Below are 23,620 nucleotides of genomic sequence, written 5' to 3'. Positions count from 1 at the left end.
AGTCTTCCGCCTTGCAGTCTATACATTACCGAGTAAGTTAAATCTCTGCTTTTTCTAAGTCTGACCTATTTGCCATCTGATTGCCTTCGTACTTTTCGGGATGTAACAAGTTACCAGTCTAGACATGATATGACAAGAGCGCTGATTGGCTCTGTGGTAATAGACAAACCGATATTTCGTGCCACAGTACTGTGTCACTGGCCACTTCAAAATAATAAACCGGCTGTGATGTCTTTTTTTCCACAGATAGGAGGAATAACTCAGTCTCCTCTTCAATCCAGATGTAGATATTGGTACATTTGCAGTTCTATATATTGTCAGTAATAGGGAATAGCTGGGAAAACAGACAATGCCTTCTTCTAGAATGACTTTCTTACAGAATCAGCTGATCAATCAGAACTTATTGAGAAAACACATTTACATTTCCCCTTAAGTGTGAGTATTCTTTATCAACTTTCCAATATGAAATTTCAGATTAATTAAATACATTTATGGAAATGCACCTACTGTGAGCTACTGCTGTTACCTGCATCCATTTGTGTTAAATATTTCAAAGCCAGCAGAAACTCAACACATCAGATGCCAAGCTGACACACCATGACTTTTTTGCTCTTGTTGCTAATGATGTGATTAAACCAACAGAAGTCAGGACAGAGTTTACGCTGCAGTGATTCAATGTCAGCATGTGATTTCTACCACACCTCTGTTTCCTCAGCTCAATAAAAGAACAGTTGGAGTTACTGACTTTGGCATTGCAGTTACCTTTATAGTGATTGTAAATGCTGTACATTTACATTTGGTCTTTGTCTTTTTGCAGTGCTGTATTTTTACTGTATGAATTATTACTCATGGACAGAGGAAAATAAGAACAATCACAGTTTCTTTTTAGTACTGTAGCCAGACTGACAGAAAAACAGTGCATATGAGTCTAGTATTCCTGCAACGCTCCATACACTCTAAAAGTTAATTTAGGGCCTTAGTAAACATCACAATAATAAAAAAGTATACTACCTTAATGAAATCTGTGAAAATCACTTAAGTGCTTATTTGAGTTAGATGTACCAAAATAAATGCTTAAAAATCCAACGGTTAATTTTTGTCTTATATTTACATATTTCATGAAACAAAATGAGTATTTGAGTAACAAATTCTATTTTAAGATATCCACAATAACACAACAATTTTCTGTACATACCAGTGAACTCCATATTTGAGTATGGAGCACTTATACCGATCAGTTTCAAGAACTTTAATTATTACTCATTCTAACACAGTAGTCTTCATCTCTAACAACAACCTAAGAAAGTGAATAAGTGCAACTTAAGAAATTGAGTAAGTTTTGGAAGTTGCAGACTGACACGCACCTGCCAGTGCTTTGCATTTGGCTTCTCCTACTCCTACTTCAAACTGTCTGCTCAGTCGGCTCAGGTGGGGGGGTCATCGAGAAACTCTTACTCAAAACTAACCCTAAACCATATATTGACCTGAAGTACTCCTAGATTAAAGGCAAAATACATTTTTAAAAATTAAGTAAATGTAACATATTGCGTTTGCTGCATTGCGTTGTGGGTATTTGGCATGTTGCTTGATTATGTGCTACTTTTATGTGCAGGGGTTCAGCAGGGTGGTGGTGTTAGTGTGAATTTGGGGTTAATGTGTGTATGGCAATGTTTACTGGCTTTTTTTTACCTCTGCCAAGGAGGTTATGTTTTTGCCAGCGTTGGTTTGTCTGTCTGTCTGTCTGTCCGTGTGCAAGATTACTCAAAAAGTTATGGACAGATTTGGATGAAAATTTCAGGAAATGTTGATACTGGCACACGGTGGTGATCGTGGGGGGGGACTGATCTGCTTTGGCGGCGGTCTGCGCTCCCCGAGTGCTTTTCTAGTTGTGTTTGTTTTTTATTTTTGTTGAGGTGCACCATAAGTGAAAGCCATAGGCCAAACAATGCCTTACCTGTTCATCTGTAGTTGACATTGCCTTGCTTAGTATTAAATTAAACCTTACGCTTGTCAAATTAAAAGCACACCCTGTGCTCTGATATTTCAGTATAAATAACATTAAATTAAAAACATTAAATAAATGTGGCAGGTATGTTTAGTCCAATAATAACCTCATTTTCAGTTCCATCTACCTAATATTTAAATTATCTTTACTCATTTTTTTGAGGAGTCTGAACTTCAGGTTACTATTGCATAGACTTAACATTTTAATTTTATCAACTCAATTTTAGATTTCATGGTACTCAAATTAGGTATTCAGATCTGCTTAAATTTTTTCCAATTTACTTAACTCACAAGGCAAATCTAAATGATTTCAGTTTTCAAATTCACTCAATATTTTTGACTGTTAAAATGTCATACAGGTTAAACTGAGTAGAACATGTTTGTAAGTTTTTAGAGTATAGCAACGATTTTATGAACTTCTTCAACAATAACAAACAAATTTTAGTTCATCACTGAATAAAAGACTCAGGAATCACAGATTTGACTGTTGATCCGTTTGGCTCTATGGATTGATTTTCCTCCATAGAAATTAATCTGTTAATTTCAATAGTCTCTTCATCCAAATCGTCTACTTGTCTCTTAGACTCAGTTCCAACAGGGCTCATTAGAGATGCTTTAACTGTATGTAGCAGCCACCTCCTTGATACGATTAACCTGTCATCAACAGGCTATGTGCCACGGTCCTTTAAAATAGCTGTAATCAAGCCCCTTCTTAAAAAGCCCTGCCTTGACCCTGCAGATTTAGCTAACTACAGTCCCATATCAAATCTTCCATTTATATCTACGATTCTAACAGTAGCCAATCAGTTATGTGACTTACTTCAAGCCAACAGTTTATTTCAGAATTTCTAGTCAGGTTTCAGGGAACACCATAGCACAGAAACAACATTGGTCAAAGTTACCAATGACCTTATAAATGGTTCAGACAAGGGACTTGTTTCTATACTGGTCTTATTAGACCTTAGTGCGACATTCAGCACCATCGACCATCACATTCTCCTGCAACAACTGTAACATTCAGTTGGGATTAAAGGAACTGGATTAATTTGGTTTAAATCCTATCTAACAGATCGTTCCCAGTTTGTTAATGTTAACAATGGATCTTCTCATAGCACCACAATTAGTCATGGAGTTCCTCAAGGTTCGGTTCTTGGACCAATATTGTTTATTATACTCAGACAAAACTGAAGTCATTGCTTGGCTCAAAAAATGTTGCGGATGCAGTGACTAGTGAAGTGGTCACCATGGATGGCATTTCCTTGGAGCCCAAAACCACAGAATAATGCAGAACAATTAGTCCATGCATTTATTACATCCAGACCAGATGATTATAATTCACTTTTCTCAGGGTGTCCCAAAAAGTCAAAAAGCCAAAAAGTCAGTTAATCCAAAATGCTGCTGCCCGTGTATTGACCAGAACCAGTATCAGAGACCATATTTCTCCTGTGTTGGCTTCTCTGCACTGGCTCCCTGTAAAAGCCAGAATAGACTTTAAAATACTCCTCCTCATTTACAAAGCCCTTCATGGCCAGGCACCTACATATCTGAAAGAGCTCTTAGTTCCATACAACCCATCTAGAGCACTACACTGTCAATATGCAGGCTTACTCATGGTTTCCAGAATCTCCAAAAGTAGGTTGGGAGCTAGAGCCTTCAGCTATCAAGCTCCTCTATTGTGGAACCCCCTTCCTTCTTTGGTCCAGGAGGCAGACACCCTCTACGTTTGAGAGTAGGCTTAAAATTTTCCTTTTTGATGAAGCTTATAGTTAGGCAGGTCAGGCTGCTCTTAGTTATACTGCTATATGCTTAGACTGGGAGAGTCCTCATGATACACTGAGCTCCTCTCTGCTCCTCCTCCTGTCTGACCTCCTCTCTCCTCCTCTTCTCCTCCATCCACACCCCTGCAAATGTATGCTACTGACTTGAATTCTTCCCCAGAGTCTCTGTGCTTTATGTCCTCACAGGTTTTCCCTGAATCATCTCTTAACCTGCTGCTGTGGTTCTGCTTCTCTCCTGCCTCCATTATCATCATGTATTTATCCATGTAGTTGTGATAGTGTTTATTATATAGGTACATAGATGGGAGAGGTTTCTATTATTGGCACTAACAGCTGCAGTAGTAGTATATCCACTGTTAGTACCTGTATTTGTAGTAGTGACAACAGTTATGGATATTTGTTCTAGTTATGGTAGTTATACTTGTAACAGCAGTTCTACTTTTTAACAGTTATTGTTGAGTTTGCTGTGTATCCATGTGTCCTCCCCCTATCCCTCCCCCCATCTCCCTCTCTCTCTTCCTTCTCTCCCAACTGGTCAAGGCAGACAGCCATCCTCCAAGAGCCAGGGTCTGCTCAAGGATTCTGCATGTTAAAAGAAAGTTTTCCCTTGCCACTGCACAGCAACCAAGTGTTTGCTCCAAGAGGATTCTGTTGGGTGTCTGGCTTAAGAGTCTGGTCTTGACCAGCTATAAATGTAAAGTGTCATGAGATAACTTTTGTTGTGATGCGATGCTACATAAATAAAATTTGACTGATTGATTGATTGATTGACTGAATGGATTATGTCCATAGCCATGATATTATATCTAACCTGTGGGACTGAGTTGTGGATATTTTGTAGAAACCACAAAGTGTAAGTGGATAGGATCCAATTACAGAAGGCCAGAGGGTGTGGCTACAGACATTAGGGGACGGTGCACTGTTAAATGATGCTTGTTTATGGGTTGAACTGGGGTGTTTTAATGTTAAACTGTCCAAGCAGGAGGAGCATTTTCACTTCTGTGACAAATGTGCCAAAGAAAAGTTGTGTTTGATGAACGTACCTCTTCAGGAAGGCTAACAACCAAGCCATTCTCTGTCTGGCCAACCAGTGCCTGGAGGAAATACTCGCTGCAGGCGGCCAGCACGGCCCTGTGCCCGCGGAACTCCTTGCCTTCCACCAGGACAGTCACATCGCACAGGATATCCTGCTTCCGCTGGTCATTGAGGCAGAGGAGGATATTGGTACAATGAACTGTCGATTCATACACGTACATGGGGGCTTCAGGCTTCTCATCCACGGACATTCCGCTCACGCCCTGGAAATAGAAACACAACAGAGGGGGGTCAGCTTACAGCCGAGCCCGGAGAGCACATACCGCGAGGCTGACATCAGCCCAGACGGCTGCAGCAGCCTCACCATTCAACACACACAGCCTCCATTCACGTGCACACACCACTTTTAACTTTTAAAACCCTGCAAAGCACTGGCGTGTATGCTCCTGTCAGTGTGGACACAGAGAAAACAAACACACAGCAACAGAAACACTCTGTAATGACACCAGTCCTTTCCTCTCAAACACCCACTGCACATTGGAATCACATGAAAAACAAATCAAATACATTAAAACCATTAGATAAAAAAATGCAGGACGCCCATGATCTAAATGAAAACTGGATTTAAATTAAAGGTAGACAAGTTGAGAGTTCAGAGCAAAGAGATGCACTGGGGTTTAGCTCCCAAAGTCCACATGTGTTTGTAATCTAAGATGGACTCACTGTAAAGGTATGAGCAGCTTGGACTCAGTCTGCAAGAAAACGTCAGCTGAACTAGGGGGAGACTTTCAGTGTAACACAATGCAATATAAACCCCAGATATTGTCCACAATTTAGGTCTTCATTTGACAGACACTCACACACACACACACACACACACACACACACACACACACACACACACACACAAACACACCCTCACACACACACTCTAACACACACACACACACACACACACACACACACACACACACACACACATATGGGAAACATTAACAGCACGTGCTCTGTGGTTTAACCCGCCAAAGTTTCCACTCTGCTCACCCTGTGATGACAGATGCAGAACTATCTGAATCCACAGGAGACACACACACACACACACACACACACACTTACAAACACAGACACACAGTCTGCTCAGAGGGCCTTCATGTTAGACCATGGTCTGTGCCAGGATGCCTTTCTGCTATACGTAGGCTTGAACTTCATTCTACTACACTGTCAACAGCTGACACAGCATAGGGTGGTTACATTTATTCAGACGATAACGTCGGGTAAGCTACTGGCCGCTGATGGGTTGTTCAAAGGTTCAAACTGAAGGAAGTCTAGGGAGTAAAGAGTTCAAGGACACTTTACTAAACTGAATAAATGTGTGCTATTTCATTGAACAAAAGGATATTTTCTGTCAAAATGTCCTAACATTGTGAATTTGTCCTTTTGTCCTAGTTTTACAAAGTGCTCCAAATTAGATTTGCCCATAAAAGCTCCATCTACTTTTTTTTAGTTGGCAAACAAGAGATGAGAATGTGAGAGACAAAAAATGTCCTCATTCTGAGTGTAACTGTTTTAATTGAATTTGTCATCATTGTGACTGGACAGCTCACCATTTGTTTTTGCATCATAGCTATTGAGTCAGTGCTATTTCTTGGAAATGGAACTGTTTGTGTAAGTAATTATTGTGGGAATCTGCTGCCCACTGCACCAAATATGAAAATGAAAATGGATCACTATCTCCTTTACTGTGACACGGAAGCCTCTTACCATGTGAATGGAAAGGTACAAAAGCCCTGAAGACAGGTGATTGGTGGGTAGTCACATCACTGATCCCTGAGCTTACACTGGTCAGTGGTTTTCCTTCATAAGGAAATCACCAGTGTTGAGTGGTAAAATTATTTTTTGCCTGCTACATGTAATATACAATGGAATATGATCTGTCTTATACCATCCTTCACCACCAAACTAATATCCGTCTTTCATGAAAAGTGAAATGGTCACTTCCATGTCAGTACTGCACATGTGCAGTTCTCAACAGGAAAAGCCTCACTCTTTAACTATTTCTAAAATGTTTAATCATTTTTGTATTGACTACAGTACCCTTGTAGTCTATTAACAGTTCTCATAAAGTGTATACATCAGTGCTGAATAAAAACAATATCACCTGCCCTGTCTGATCATGGACCACAGTTTTCCATCCTGCTGTTTAACAGAGCTTTGAAGACAGACCTGCATTAAGTGATTGGACCTAATGGTGCATTATGTTTATGTTTTAAAGTAAGGATTTTAACAGAGATGTTATCAGATCAGATGCTGAGCCTCAAACTAGAAAAGATCAGAAAAAGTCTTGATTATTGAGCCCTTAACAAAGGGCTAAAATAGGCTAAAATAGGCATTGAATGATTGTAAATAACCAGAGGAAGTCCAAGAATCAGATTATCTATTTTTGATGATAGAACACATTTCTATCTAGAGAAGGATCTGGGACAGGTCAAGATGTGAAATAAAAAATCTGGTCAACCAAGAAATAGTCTCTTGAACTTATTTAACCTGAACAACTGTGAAAAGATATGTAATCATTATCCTCTACCTTGATTCTTAAATCCAAGGAGGAGACCTTTTCTATTTAAGAGCAAACACAGCAAGAACTGAACAGCTAGAATAAGTTCAATTATGACTGTAAAAAAAAACTGATCATCTACTGAGTCTGAGGAAAATACTGGGTCTCAATTTAATTGATGATCCTTAGCAAATTAAGTGCACATGCGAAAAAAAAAAAGAGGCTTGAATTAATTACAATAGCCTTACAAAGCCAAGTTAAAATGTGCAAGCTGCATTTTTGTTGATGGAAAACATGTCATGCATCCAACAGCTGGAATCCAGACTAATCTGACAGTGATAATGTGGTTTAGCTACTGATGCAACCGGTCAGTTTATCCAAACTTTAAACAGAAGGGAGGTACTGTCTGTGAAAAAACACTCAAGTTGATGAACAAACATGTTTGCAGTGATGGAAGCACTTGACATCAGCCATGTCAGCTCCGATAGAGATGGTGTAGTCCAGCGGGGTGAAGAATTCCTTTAACTCTAACTCCTCTTCTCTCATTTTTTCTACCAAATCCATTGAAAAGTTCCAGTATGTGTCCACGTGTAATGTGTGAAAACTGTATGAGGTCTTATGTATGTGCTTGCATTATCCACTCTGTTCCTAACTGCAAATTTTGAAGAAAGGGTTCTGTGGCAGTGCGACTGGAGTTGCAGCGGCTCGATGTCCCTAATCATCGATCTTAATTTCGTTTGATGTACTGTACATTGTACTGTGCTGTCAAATGACAATAAAGGTAATTCTGATTCTGATTGAAACATGTCCAGTTGGAAGCTTTTCCTCGCCACTGTGTCCAAGTGTTTGCTCCTGGAGGATTCTGTTGGTATGAATTGGCTTATTAAAAGTCTGGTTTAGCCAAGCTCTAAATGTGAACTGTCATGAGATAACTTTTGTTATGATTTGATGTGATATAAACTAAATTTCATTGATTGATTGATTTGGTTGAACTTCAACTGATATTTATTGGCACCTGTATGACCTATGACTCCAAACCTTTGAGTTGTTGAACTGACTGAGTTCTATAGATTATTTCCTAACTCTAGCCCCTGTTGAGGTCTCAGTGTAGGAGAGTTCTGTTCTGACTCATTCATTGCCTCAAATGTTGTTTTTGAGATGTAGAAGAGCCTTGACCACAATGAGAGAAGTGAAAATTGTGGGCTGTTTTTGGGAGGCAACACTTAAATGGTAAAGTCCCCAAATATGAAGCCATTTGTAGATGCAGCTTTTTATGACAATAATAACAACCATCTCACTGGGGCAGCTGCAACACAAAGTGTGTACCAAATACTGATGTATGGGTTGTTCTGGAACAACCATGTCAACCCAGGCTTCTCCTGTGGTTCTGGCTGGTCCAACTGGAAGTTTGCTTATTTCCACCAAACATTTCTCAGTTGGCTTCCTTGGATAATGACCTGTCTTCCAAGAATAATGTTTCCAGATGCGGTTGTGAGGTTCAGAGCAATCCAAACATGCTATTTCTACTCTGGAATGTGCAGCACTTCACTTGGACTTCACAAAGGTTTGTTGCAGTGGCAGGAAAATGCAGAGATGACACAAACACAAGGCACACAAACCCAGAGCAAGCATTTATACACACATGCACCATTGCACACAGACACACACCACAAAATAACAGGCTGTGGCAGAATTCTGATTAGAACTGCTGATGGAGGCAAAGATTCAGATTTTCTTTTTCTTTCTTTCTTTCTTTCTTTCTTTCTTTCTTTCTTTCTTTCTTTCTTTCTTTCTTTCTTTCTTTCTTTCTTTCTTTCTTTCTTTCTTCCTTTCATCCTTCCTTCCTTCCTCCTATCCTTCATTTGGTTCTTCCTTCCTTCCTTCCTTCCTTTCATACTGACACATATAATTGACCTTCCATAGGTCAATAGTTTCTGAACCAACTAAACCTGCTGCTCCATAACATTTGCCCAACAACTGTCCTTTGTCCAACTGAAACAGCTCTGTTGCACATATACAAAAGCATAGCTTGAACTTCAAAGGGGATTGCATCAGTTTGTTCAACCAAGCTTTTAATCAGTAAAATCAATTTTTACACTTGTTGAAAGGTGAAATGGATCAAATGTAAATTAACTTCGGAAATTGCAGCAGGGTTTGACCAACTGCAATAGTTCCCATATCTAACACTCAGCCCTTAATAAGTCCTAAACATCATGTAAACTAGATGTTGGCATGTTTTGTGAGGTGAAATATTTTGATATAGTGCAATTACAGTGATGGCAAATATATAAGATCAAATGGTCTAACAGCTACTGATGTATAACAGCTAATTATAATGTCACAGATTCATATGCCCAGTAACAGACACCATTATGTTCCAGTTAAAGGTTTCAATACTTGATGTTACAGTTGCTATTTTACAACAATTGTAGATTAAGGTTGTATAATTATCACATAATCATAATGTTCTGTTGTAGTTTATGTTCCTTTTATGTTGTAGTGGTTAGCCATGCTTAACATAAAAACTGTGAAACATGCTGGGACAGCTCTGTGTTTGAAGGTTTCTGATCAATTCCAAATGTGACTTAACACATTTCGTTTCTTTTTTTCCGCATGTACAGGGTGGGGAAGCAAAATTTACAATATTTTGAGGCAGGGATTGAAAGACAGTGTATGACCAATTAGTTTATTGAAAGTCATGAGAATTTATTTGCCACAAGAAAATTGACATAATAGAAAATGTTTTTATTCTATGTGTCCTCCTTCTTTCTCAATAGCTGCCTTCACACGCTTCCTGAAACTTGTGCAAGTGTTCCTCAAATATTCGGGTGACAACTTCTCCCATTCTTCTTTAATAGTGTCTTTAAGAAAGTCGACATTGCTGTGTGATGTTCTAGTGGTAGCATGTTCTAAAACGCCCCAAATAGCATAATCCAGAGGGTTTAGATCTGGGCTAGAAGGCAGCCATAAACATGATTCCTAAAAATTGCTAAAGTTGGATTTGTTGCTGTTGTCAACAAGTGTTTTGGTGTTCTTGTGTAAGATTTTAACTTCAAATCATATTTTACTGCATTTCTAACGGTCTTGTTGTCTACCTCAAGTTCAATTGCCATTTTTCTCATGGATTTGGTTGGATCCTTTAGGATTTTGGATTTGAGAGCTTTAATAAAAGCTTTGGTACGTTTTTTGTTGCTTCTTCCACTTCCAAACTTTCTCGTAATAGTTTTGCTCATAGTCATTCTCTTCTTTACATTATAAACAGTCTTTATGGACACTCCAACTATTTTTGAAATCTCCTTTGGTGTGATGAGTGCATTCAGCAAATCACACACTCTTTGACGTTTGCTTTCCTGATTACTCATATGGGCAAAAGTTTCTGAAAAGGTATGGATAATAGTGTTAGGTATGATTATGACATCAATATATGTTTGGTTTCAAAACAATTGACGTAGTGCCTGCTGAGAAAAAACAACTAAATGTTCATTGTAAATTTTGCTTCCCCACCCTGTACAGTCATGACCAAACATTTTGGCAGCAACACAAATTTATAGTTACAGTTTTTGCATGAATATGATTTATTTGCCAATAAAAGTCTTTCAAACACATAAAAAAGTATAATTGTTCCTCAATATGCCTCATAAACGTGGAGAAAAAGTTCTAAAAAAACAAAACAAAAACAACAACCAAAAACTAATGCAACAAAGTCTGTGGACACAAAATCTATGTTACTACCAAAACGTTTGACCACGTCCGTACAGAAACAGAAATGCTTAATTGCCTTACACATCTCTAAAGTAGAGACTTTATTAAATAAAACAAAAACAATACATCCTTTAATGTTTAATGTAGTTCATTAAAAAAAAAAAGATTTCAATAAACAGTTTAAACATGTTGTTTTGCTTGTTAAATTACTTTAACCATCCACCAATTATCTAAATATGTTTCAACTGAGTTTAGAGATGATGAAGTAATAAATCATTTCAGCTCTAACAGCATCTTTATGAAGCTACACATTTATGGTGAATCCACTGAATATTTATCTGTCTTTATGATTCCTTAATAGAAGAAATAACCGTGTTTCTATAGGTTCTTTTATATGCTGAGTTCTGGCATGCCATCAGCAGATTGCAGTGTCTTTAAGTTATTGCTATCGCAACAGTAACAAAGATGTTCACTGAAAGGGCAATGTTTTCTGCTTAGATTTAGTCTGTATTTTCTTTCTGAGATCATATATCACATGTGACTGATCAACGAGTCAACAAAGCTCCAAGTAAATAAATGACCATCATGCACCCATTCCACAGAACTGACAGACTAAAAAAAACCCATCACAACTGCATATCCATTTGTGATTTGAGGACACAGCAGTGAGTGTGAGTCAGCAATGGTCTGACTGTATCATATGACGTGGTCTGGGTTTGGGGGCTTTAAAGAGGTAGGGTGGAAGGGCTGTGGGGGTAAAGGGTGACAGAATAGTAATGTGCTGTGTGATTTGTGTCAACATCTTCAACAGAACCTTCTAAAACGCCCTTCTACACTTTTCTGTGACAGCCCCATAGACTGTGGTGTGGAGGCTTCCTGCTTTCCTTGTGCTCTAAGACAAAACACATGAAACACCTCTGCATGCACAAAGCAGCTGCATGTGCATTTTTGGCAGGGTTTGTTAGTGTAGGATTCAGAGAAGAAAAAAAACACAAGATTGAAATGCTCAATGTGTTCAAGCTTGAGCAGATTTGGACTCTGTGAGCAGTCATGCTGTTGTACTGACTCACTGGTCAAATGACACAGGCATGACTGATTTTGAGCCAGTTTTAGGATGGTTTTGCATTCCTAGACTCATCTGTGAACCCTTGTATAAAGGTCAAAGCAATTTAAGTGTTGACATTATAATGAAAACAATTTCTATTTGTTGCAGATTTTTTGTCATTCTTACCCTCAAACTGCACCTGACCTGGAATCTCAGTTCAAGCTCCATTTATTCCACACATAATCATTAGTGGATTACAAGTGATTACAAAAAAAAAGAAAAGATGCACATTTGATAACTAAGATTTTTTTTTTTTAACTAATAGTTAATTTTCTCTGTTAAGTGGACTAGTTAATAATAATAATAATAATAATAATAATAATAATAATAATAATAATAATAATAATAATAATAATGGATTAGATTTCTATAGGGCTTTTCAAGGCACCCAAAGAGCTTTACATTATTGATCCATTATTCATTCGCTCTCACATTCTCACTCTGGTGGTAGTAAACTACATTTGTAGCCACAGCTGCCCTGGGGCAGGGAGACAGAAGCATGGCTGCCAATTCGCACCGTGAATGAATGACTCAGACCACCCCCAATGAGCTAAAATATTTAATAAAACTAAAACCCAAATTAGTTAAATGTGTCAGATGCAAACAGTCCAGTATCTAGAAGACACAGTACTTCAGTGGTTACACTTGAATATATTTTCCATTAATCTCAAATGTTTACCTGGTCTGATATGCAGGCTGGACAGAACCATGACTCTGTTTCCAGACGTTCAATATTCATTCACAGTACAGTGTTATCATAACAGAGAGAAAAAATAATAGTAAAAATTGGATAAATGAAAATAATACTCAAGGCATATGGAATTATCATCTTGTAGGAGGTGTTTTTTGGGCAATTAAGCCTAACTGTGTGGTCAACTTGTTTGGTCGTGACGGTTGGACGTTTCAGTGTTATTGGAACAAAGCTGACACAGGATGTAGATGTACATGTTGTTTAGTGAATTCAATTGTTCAATGTCAATTCTAAAATAACCAGGTAAAATGTATATAAAACAACAAAAACAAGAACCTTGGTTTGGACCTTCAGGTGTGAATAGTCTTTACAAATGCTCCACTATTACTGATCTGACTCAGCAATGGGAATCCAGAACTGCTTCTTGCATTGAATTGGTTCCCAGTAGCTCACTTCCTTCAAATCCTTCATCTGCCAACGTAATAACCATTCCACTTAGAGGTTCTGCAAGGTGTCCTCTGTCGCAGCCGCTAACATTAAACTCCTCTATGGTTCTATGGCTACTGTTAATGTTAGTTCCATTTCCCTGTCAACCTGTTTTACTATTGTTTCTGAATAATTTCCATTTTGTGTAATTTGATTTAGATGATGACCATGCTCAGAGGCTGCAGTAGGTAGATCTAACACTCTAACTAAACCTTTACAAACCTTTAGGAGGTTTGGTCACATCCAATGCAAAATGTTAGAGCATATTTGACATTAAGGAGTTAATGTAAAAAAGACATTTGTGGTACTATAGTTTATTCTCCAATTCAATGAGGATCGATAAGTGATATCGATAATGGAACTGGAATCGCTTAGTTCTTCTCATTCCTAATCAGACTTCAATTTCACACAATTTTTGTCTGGAATTTCCTCCTATATTTGCATTTTCTGCCTCTCTTGACATCCACCATATTCATCCTTATTTCCTGGCAGATTCATTCTTCTACCTGTGAGTACATGGTTCATTTAGAAGCAGAGGAAGGTTCACAGGTACATTCATGATCAACTTGCTGGAGGTGGGGAGTTGTTCACAGATGGGAGGTAGAAACCACGGCTCTCACTGTGGGACAACATTTCTACCATCTCCCTGACATTCTATGGATTGAGTTGCAGCTACACAATATGACTGTGACAAAATACAAATACACATCCTGTGGTTTCTAGGAGTGAACAAGGTTTTGCCTGTACTTCAGCAGCTTCACTGTAATGACATTATCTGTACAGTCAGAGAGAGACAAACATGAGCACTGTGGCACAATGGGACAGCTCCCACCAGATGACTGTAATTACACCGAGACCAACATGGTTTTAATTGGAATTCAGCAAATTAAGACGAAGCAACAAATGCCTTTGGAGGTGCACAGCTTGACAAAAGCTAACATGCACAGTGATGATGATGAATTTGTATAAGTATAACCTATTTCAGGCCCAATCAAAAATGTTAGCAAGATAAAAAAAAAATGCAAGTAAAAGCAACCAAACACACTGTTACAGGCTGGTTTATTTTCAGGGAAACTCAATGAAATTCTGTCAGAAAAATACTGGTTCCTGCAAGTTAGGTGCCCATGTCTTCTGACCTCCATGCCCTCGGTGTGTAACACAGGCTTCCTGTTGTAGATTTGTCATCTCAGAGTTGAGGTAAGCTTTTGTTACCTCCACCAGGAGGTATTGTGATCACTTTGCTTTGTGTGTTTGCGTGCGTGCGTATTTGCGTGTTTGTTTGTTAGCAAGATGACTCAAAAAGTTATGGACGGATTTGCATGAAATTTTCAGGAAATGTTGATACTGCCACAAGGAAGAAATGATTAAATTTTGGTGGCGATCGTGGGGGGGGAGGCAAACACGCAAACACACACACACGGGAGGCAGATCTGTCTTGGCAGAGGTCTACGCTCTCCAAGTGCTTTTCTTGTTTAGTCTGAAATTCCTCATACAACAGTATGGCATTTGTTCTGACCAACACTTGTATACTGGCTTTGGGCTGTGAGGTGTGTGAGGCCTAAAAGCACAGACTGACTTCTCATTTTAAGGCTGAAGAACCCTTGTTGTTCATATTCAACATCAGGGTTACATTTTAGTCATGTTTAAAGTGATGTAGTTGAACACAGACAGTAGATGATGTCCTTCAAGTCAAGTCTGTTACATGCATCTTGATCCTGAAGTTCATCCGTTCAAACCGGAGCTACTTACAGTAATGGTTCCATAAAATGAGTGGACATTTAAAGGTTAAGACAGTAGCAGTACTGAAGAAATGCATGAGTAGACAGACTAAACCGCATACATTTGATGCACCATGGGTGGTTCCCTTTAATATTTATCAAAAGGTGTTTCTAATTACACCCTGGATGGTGCTTCTCTACTGGACAAACTGCAGAGCTCATCAGAAACCTGTTAATGGTTCATTAGCAGCATCAAATGGGGATATCAGGAGACTGAATTGATTAAACAGGGATCACTGCGTCTGCGATGTAATAGAGAATGTTAATGATGATGAACTTGGACCCTCCATATCCATGTCTCCCTGGTTGAAATACAGTTAAAGCCTCTTTCACTGCTTTAATCCATGCTCATTTGTTCAAAAGTTGATAGATTTATCCAAATGCTTCATGAGGATATAAATAACACAATCAATGTGGTAGTTCTGACTCAAGGTTCTGATTTTACTGCAGAAATGTTGATCTCTCAGATCTAATTGTCACCTATTAAATGGTACTGAATGAAACATACTTTTAGTGACATATTGTCTTTTTTACAACTGTTCAAATATCAGCAAAGCATTCTGTAAAACAGACCTCATGAATAACATTCACTTAAAGCTGCGTGTGACTTTCATCACCAATTTTTCATTAAATCAAAGTATCACAAATCCGTGAGTATTTCTGTGATTATGCACCTGATTCTCTTCCCTCATGGTGAACTTGGGTTCACCATGAGGGACCTTGGGTTCAAAGTGTACTTGGGTTTTACAGATCTGATGAAAAATTGGTGACGAAAGTCATACACAGTTTTGACATAACCTCTTCCATGGTGCTGCCAGCACTCAGTCAGCACTCTGAAATCACTTATTTTCCAAAAAACGAGACACTTATAGGAAGGGGGAAGGTGATGTGTCTATGTCTTGAAACAATCAAACTGACTTAGGAAGTAAATGAGTATGAATTAAAATATGGACTGGCTTGAAAAACAAAACAAAACAAAAAAAACTAAAGTGAAGCAGTTCATTGCAGGGCTGATATTTTTTCACTGCAACCTTAAACAAGTTCCTTTACGTCACAACAGAAGCAAAAAATCACTTAACTAAAGAACATCTTTTCCATCAAAACCCTCAGTAACGTCACCTCTGAAGACAAATTCTCAACTCATGATCGCAAGGCAAGATTAGAAAAAATTAAAACCACTGTTGAAAAGGGCAGTTTTTTGAGGGGGTTTCCTTTATTTCCTCTGTGACCACAGAATATCGTCTGTGAGCCATGGCAGACACTGCAGATCTCCGTATACTGATCAGGTACACAGTCTGTCAGAAGGTCACTGGGTTGCTGATATTGATCCAGAGATAATATATGCTCAACCGCCACGTCTGAGACGTGCTGATGATGCTCACCAAACTCTGCTGATTATATATGGGGGATGTACAAGCATAATGAGAGCAGGGCAACAACAGCTAATCTGTCCAATAACTAGTCATAGGAAAAAATCACTTAAAAACTAAGCCCTCTGAAATGTAAAGTTTTCAGGCAACATACATACATACATACACATTAGTGCTGCAACAACAAATCGATTAAATCCATCCAAATCGATTCTTAAAAGAGTTGGCAACGAATTCAGCAGTCGATTTGTTGGGTCTTGAGCAAGTTAGTATTGAGGCATGCCCGTATGCTGTGTAGTGTAACAGGAAAACCCAGAGCAGCATGGCTGAGGATTTGGATGTCGGGCAGCCTCATTTGGCGGAAATGTTAATGTAACAAAACTTGAATATAGAAAAAAAAAAAAGGCCAAAATCCCAAGTATGTTTCAGGCAAACGGGGCTGCTGTAGCCACCAGGAACATAATGTAAACCTCTCTTAAGATAGTCAACATGTCGTGATTGCTTTAGCCTGCTAGCTAGTTAGACACTATTGCCATAATTATAAGGTTTTTATCCATCTCCGTTTATCAGGCCACTAGACTAACGTTACCTATTGTTGACTACAACTAATATATACAATGCTAGTTTGATAGCCTATAACCAGAACTGGTTGAAGACTATAGCTTGCTAGTCTCTAGCCATAACAAGTCTACGTAGCGGGCTAGTGACTTGTCTGCAGCCTATATCGCTTTGAGAATTGAGTCTTTTGTGTTTAATTGATGAATCGATTAGTTATTAAAATAATCTACAGATTAATTGATTATTAAAATCGTTAGTCACAGCCCTAATACATACACACACACACACACACACACACACACCGTCATCTTAAATTTCAGCTGGAGTTATTATGCTCAAGTCCATCTACAAATCAATCAAATGCTTCTTGACCCAGATGGAAATCAATACTGTCTTCCTGTACTTGGATCAGAGGTCTGACCTAAGAAAACACTGCATCTGCTCCTGGGAAATATTTGGTCATGCTTTTTTTATCAAAGAGATTGCATTAAATGTTAGTTAATTGGTAATAAATCCTTATCAGACCATAGAAGATGCTTATTACCATTATTTTGCTACTCACAAGTATTGACAATCGTATAATAAAGAGTTCAGCAAACTAACCTATTGTTCCACCACTAAACAAAGTATTTGTTGTTTCATTAAAATGAGGACATATTTTATTATGCATTTAATGACACCTAAGTGCATTTTTTAATAGTTAGCTACAGTTACATTATACTTACTTCTGCATTTATTAACAATTGCCTTTTTTTTTTTGCAGAAACTGGAAATAAATTAACATGTCTGGTTAAGATGAATCACTTCTTTAATAGTCTTATATGAAAGTGATAAAAATGATACATGACAAGGATCTAACTCCCAGCCCTGTAGTTTGTGAACCTCCAAAGTCCACGATGTGCGAGTTAATTTTAAGAATAACCTGATATAAAGCACTACCTAAAACTGAAACACATGACCCTGAGCAGAGCCCCCCCCCCCATCGGGTGTCCTAGTGTGGTCAGGTGATTCTGGAGGGGTTGGGGTGCACCCACCGGGTACCCCCATCTCCTCTGACACTTATGAGTGGTATCGGCCGAGAGGGCAAGCAGCCATCGGTCTGCACAGACCCACAATGCACCTGCAGAAGCCTGCCTCACCAACAGCACAGATCCTTAATCTGCCAGAGATGGAAAGATTCAGGCACTGACCTCAACCAAGTGAATCAATACTGGAACCACTGCAGAGATTTACTTTTCAAAGAAAACCATTAACATGATGAGCAAACTGCATGGAGACAATCAAAGGCAGCTGGATTACATACTAAGAAAATAATCAGCGTGGTCAACATCTGCATTAAAAATGGTTTATATCTTTGACATGAGGAAAATAACAAGAGCAAGGGATGAATCTTCATCTTCTACTGTTTCAGTCAACAAAAGACATCCTGAGGTCGGAGGGTGTTTGAAGACTTTCTTAGACCAGTCACTGCAGTATCATGCAACAATATCTGCTACTGCAAAACACTACTTAGAGCTATATCCTGCTGACTAATCGCCGTGACTCACTTTGAAGAGGAAATCAACACAAATGCCAAAAAACATCTACTGGATATCTGATGTGCAAAATCAGTTTTCTATAGAAGGTATTCTATTCAAAGGATGAAAACATCGTACACGCCTGCAGTTTGACTGTAAGTACTTATTGCATAGGACCAGAGTTTAATGTTTGAGCTTCAAAATTAACTTTATCCTCTAAAACAGTCAAAGAATTGGTAATAAATCCAGTCATGAAGGTGTGAGCTGTCAGTATAGGTTGGTATTACCTCAAACAGACATCAGGAGGAATCCAGTCATGTTGTTATTCCACACTTTGCTCTGACAACTTTCTAATGTCTCTCACTGTATGTAACCAACAGCATCTGAGCCTATCAGTGTCTGTGGGTGGATGAGTATGACTGAGCAACTGAGGTATGTGTGTGTGAGTGTGTGTGTGATGCTTGTATATGTGTTTGTGTGATGGCATGCAAGAGTATTTTTGGGGCCTGCCTGCTTAAATGCAGCTTGCATGAATCATGACTTCCCACATAGTAGGTCAGTGAGCGGGTGAGTCATATTGCTGTCTTATATGGTAACATGCTGCACATGTGATAGAAACACTGGGTTATCTATAGACCAGCCTCACTGCTTCAAATGTCTGACGCTGTGCTGCTCTGTCTCAGCTCTGTCTCAGCCTTCAAACAATATTAAGGCATTTTGTCTTTGCTTTAATGCCATTCTGTTCATTTGATTTCCAGCCTGCTTCACAATTTGGTGACTCAACCTGACTCAGATACATTTTGGTTTTAATCTGTCGCAGCTGCAGTGTTTAATGTAAACACCAGACAATCTGCTTTTTACTGCACAAGGAAAACCACAAAGGTCTGGAACAGAATCTACAATGAACAGCAGGTGTTTATTGGGTTTTCACAGTAACAACAAACAAGGAGATTATTTCCACCCCTTTGTCTGACCCTTTTCCTCTGCGATTGACAGAATAAACAAGGAAGTAAATGAAAAATTGGCGTTAGCAGACACATGGAGACTTTTTGAAGATCACCACTAATGCAACTGAAGACCTCACTGTTAGAGATGACAGTGATGGTCTTGACGTGAATACTGATTTTTTTCAGTGGCTTTATGTTTTTCTGTCTCTGCACCTAAAGTTTACATGCAGTAGGCTTCAGCACTCAGACAGTAAGGATAACATAACACAAATAGCTATTTTATAATCAGTCCAGAACATTTCGTCAAAAGTATTTACATTGTACATGTGCATGTCCAACTACAGTATTTTATTTCAATTTTATTTCATTGCACTTCAACTGTCAGATATTGCATCCATATGTAATCTAACAATTTCTATGGTTAAGTTAAGGGGCTATTAGTCCTTGGTAGCATTAGGAAAAGACACCAAATTTGCACGTGCTTTAAACAGAAGAAGATCACAAAAATGTAATTTAATAAATGACAGGCAATGTATTTAATTATACTCAAACCAAACCACAAGATTTTCTTAAGCTGAAACAAAGCACTTTAATGACCTAAACTTTGAAACTACACGTTGCGATGTAGTTCTGACTGTGATACTAATTTTTCCAATACGAATGTAAATTTTAGGCATGTATTAGTGTTAGTGTTGAGAGCATTATGGAGGAAGTCTGAGGCCAAAATGCAAATATCAAACTTCATTTGGCAGAGACTACCTTCAAGTTTCTGTGCTTAGTAAAAATAAACCACTTCAAATTTAACCTTAAACCAGATCATCTGGTGGATATGAAGTGAGATGTAAGAAATGTTAACATCACTGTGTATGTGAGGCATTTTAAGACCTAAATTTGAGATATTTGGAATGTATTTTTTAAGGCTTTTTTTAATCCTGTACTGGGAATCACCTCATCATGAAAGTGAAACAATCCAAACCATCACAGCCAAGTGAAAACAGGGTCTTTGAGGAATTCAATTGGGAGTGTGTGTGAAGTGTTTTTCAGTCACAGCTTCATGACCACAGGAGCAGATCTGGTGCTAATTAGGCCAGTGATTGGCAGGCCAATGGGCTGTTAGCATGACTGTGCTGTGGACTGGATTATGTGATGCATTATTAATGGGACTACTGGAGGAAGGTGGAAGTAGTGGTTGTAGTGGTACTGTGTGTGTGTGTGTGTGTGTGTGAGTGAGGTGGAGATGGAGGTGGAAACCTTTATTCCACACAATCGATTCAGCACATGCATAAAGCTCACAGAAAATTCAACAGTGAATTCTAACAAAAAGTTCATGCTCAGAGCACTTCATGGAAAAAAGGCAAGTGGAAAGTCTCCCCACAGGAAAGAGTCGACACAGAGGCATCGCCCACGTCCAAACCTTCAAAAGACACATCTCCATGCATGTATGCGTGTGAGTGGGTGTGTGTGCAAAGCCAAGAGCGTGCGTGTGATCATCTGTGTCTGTGAAAGTGGGCTGGAGGGTACAAGTCTGTTGATATGGTTAAAACACACACACGTGCATACACACACACACACACACACACACACACACACACACACAGGGTACAAGTCTGTTGATATGGTTAAAACACACACACACACAGGGTACAAGTCTGTTGATATGGTTAAAACACACACACACACACTTACACATTCATACATTGCTCTTGCTTGTGCAGCATTTCACATTTTAAGAGTATACTCAAGTGCTCTTGTTATATCAGCATGAAAAAAATGTGTAAACTGGAGAGGTGGAAGAAGTATCAAGCTGAGATGAAAGGTCTGCAGAGCCAGAATACAAGGCATGTGAAAGACAACAGCTAGGCATGAGTAAAGCAACACATCCTCAATAAAGCCAAAGACACATCTGACATCTGTGAAGATTCAGGATGGACGCCATGCTGATGATCTACAGTACATCTCCTACTACTTCTTCTGTGACATAGGATTCTAAGTGGAATTCCAGCCAATAACATGGTCAAATATCACTGATGGTTTGTTCGACTGCATGGCCAGGCATGTGACAAGAATAGCTTCAACCACAGGTGCTTCCCCGGTTACATTTGTTTTCTGTCAGTTATTTGTTTCATTTGATTGTTTCTTACTGATTGAATCAACTTCATAAGGTATCCTGCTTCTTATTGGCTTGTTTTTGTCAGTTTCTCTTGAGATAAAATGACTTCAGTGTCAACAATGCAACAGCTACAGGTACAAAAAGACCCAAGTGAAGACTGAAAGCAGGCGACTTGGTTATTATAAGTGAATTGATAGTTGTGAGAATAAATCTATAGCTTTTCGATCCATTTGATCAGTATATTCGCCTGTTTTACAAACATTCTGTTATACCTTCCTGCATGAACTCTAAACAGTGAAGGCCATATTTGACACATTGTCAATGTCATTTTTTGCCTGCAGCATTTCTTCTTGTGAAAAAAAGTTCCCACCAGAATGGAATCTATATTTCAGTGAAACTATGATACTTGTTTGATGAGGCAAAAATAAACAGAAAACTAGGCAAGGTCATGAACGTTATCTTCTATGATCATAGGTGTGATTGGCAAAGGACAAAAAAGCAGGAAAATATATGGCGCACCTACTAGGGGTGCAATGGTACAGGTATCACGGTTTTTGGGCCACGGTTTTGGTTCGCTTTTGGTACGTGTTTTGTGCGTAAAGAGAGCAATTTTTTTTCTTGTAAAATTATATTTTTATTTCGCTTGTCAGTAAAAACTGAATTTCACAGTAGGAGCAAATTATATCAGTGTACTGAATAAAATAACACTTTCTGTACTGAACAATATAACCCCTTCTTATTCCTTGACTACTTGTATACAGTAGTATAAAACACGCACGAGCACACATAGGGCCCAAAGGATGCTTGAGTCCCTGCCCTTTTTGCATGGCTGAAAAAAGTGCCTTTTTTATATTTTTTTTAAAGCTGCTTATCTGTCCCCTGTCTTTCACTGAAGGGCGGGGCTTCCCCATGCTCACATGCATGTCGAGAGACAGGGAGCGAGGGAGAGAGAGAGGGAGGGCTTTTGAACGGCCTGGACAGGCATACACACTCAAGGCATTTTCACACCACGTACCAAGTCCATATCCGAGTACGTTGGATCCCAAAGTCCACTTAATTTTATCAATGTGAATGCAAACATTCCGTGCTTGAGTACCGTACCTGAGTCCAGCTGAGAAGGTAGTCCCGGGTACGGACTGTGTGGACTCCAGTATGGTAAATTGCAGTGTGAAAACAATCTGTGCCTGAGAACGGACGTGACCTAATCACCACTCCGACAACAGAAGTGACTTAATCACCGCGATACCATAGATGGTACTCCTGTTGTCTCCTGAAAAAGCCTTGGATCCATGCAGCACAGGCTCACTTTACCGACCAAACCACTCGGTGATATATCAGGTCAAACTAAGGTCGCTCTTTTTCTTCACTTTGCCTCAAACAAGCTAACAGATAGAAAAGTATTGCCTGTCTTGCCGCCATTGTAGACAAATCAACAGAACAGTTGCTCTGTTGATGATGTAAGGGTTTGTCTATTTCTGACTATCGCGTTTGCTGGATAGCGCCATAATTCCTTCCACACTGCCACCTACTGTTTCAGCCCTGTAACACCCACTCGTGCTTGGGCCGCGGTACATGCTTGTAAATGTAACATCTGCAGGAAAGGTGTGAGTGTATCCAGGTACGGCACAGATCTGGATACCTAGTGTGAAAACACCCTCAGTGGCCTGTAAAGCAGTATAATACAGGGCCAACGCAAAATCAATTGCAAAACCAAAAACCCGCGGATCATAAGGGCGGATTGCACCGTGCAGGGTGTACTGAATGGTCTGGTATTTTCCCGAGTACCACTGCATCCCTACTGTACGTCCAAAATTCTTAGAACACATCAGATAACTTTCCGCAACGATTGCAGCCTCTGTGGTGGAGCTCTGCTTTCATCGTGACAAATGAATGGACTACTGCGGAGGTGACATGAAGACATGAGTCAGAGGCACCAGTGAGCAGTCAGTATGTAGCTGGATTTCCAGATTTATTCGGAAGAATCA

The 23,620-nt window shown here is 39.1% G+C and overlaps 1 protein-coding gene across 1 annotated transcript in view; it reads right to left on the bottom strand.

Moving 5' to 3' along the window:
* Window positions 1-23,620, bottom strand: part of bach2b (BACH transcriptional regulator 2b) — a 135,668-nt gene that overhangs the window by 44,598 nt on the left and 67,450 nt on the right. Inside the window, exon 2 of the mRNA XM_030127801.1 lies at window positions 4,826-5,080. Coding sequence (XP_029983661.1) covers window positions 4,826-5,068 — 243 coding nt within the window. The 5' untranslated portion in view covers window positions 5,069-5,080. The remainder of the gene's footprint in view (window positions 1-4,825; window positions 5,081-23,620) is intronic.

This window comes from Sphaeramia orbicularis, chromosome 24 (genome assembly GCF_902148855.1).
Source record: "Sphaeramia orbicularis chromosome 24, fSphaOr1.1, whole genome shotgun sequence".
In the NCBI taxonomy this organism is placed as follows: Eukaryota; Metazoa; Chordata; class Actinopteri; order Kurtiformes; family Apogonidae; genus Sphaeramia; species Sphaeramia orbicularis.
The sequence above is the reverse complement of the archived record's forward strand: the minus strand, read 5'-3'. Positions and strand labels throughout refer to the sequence as shown.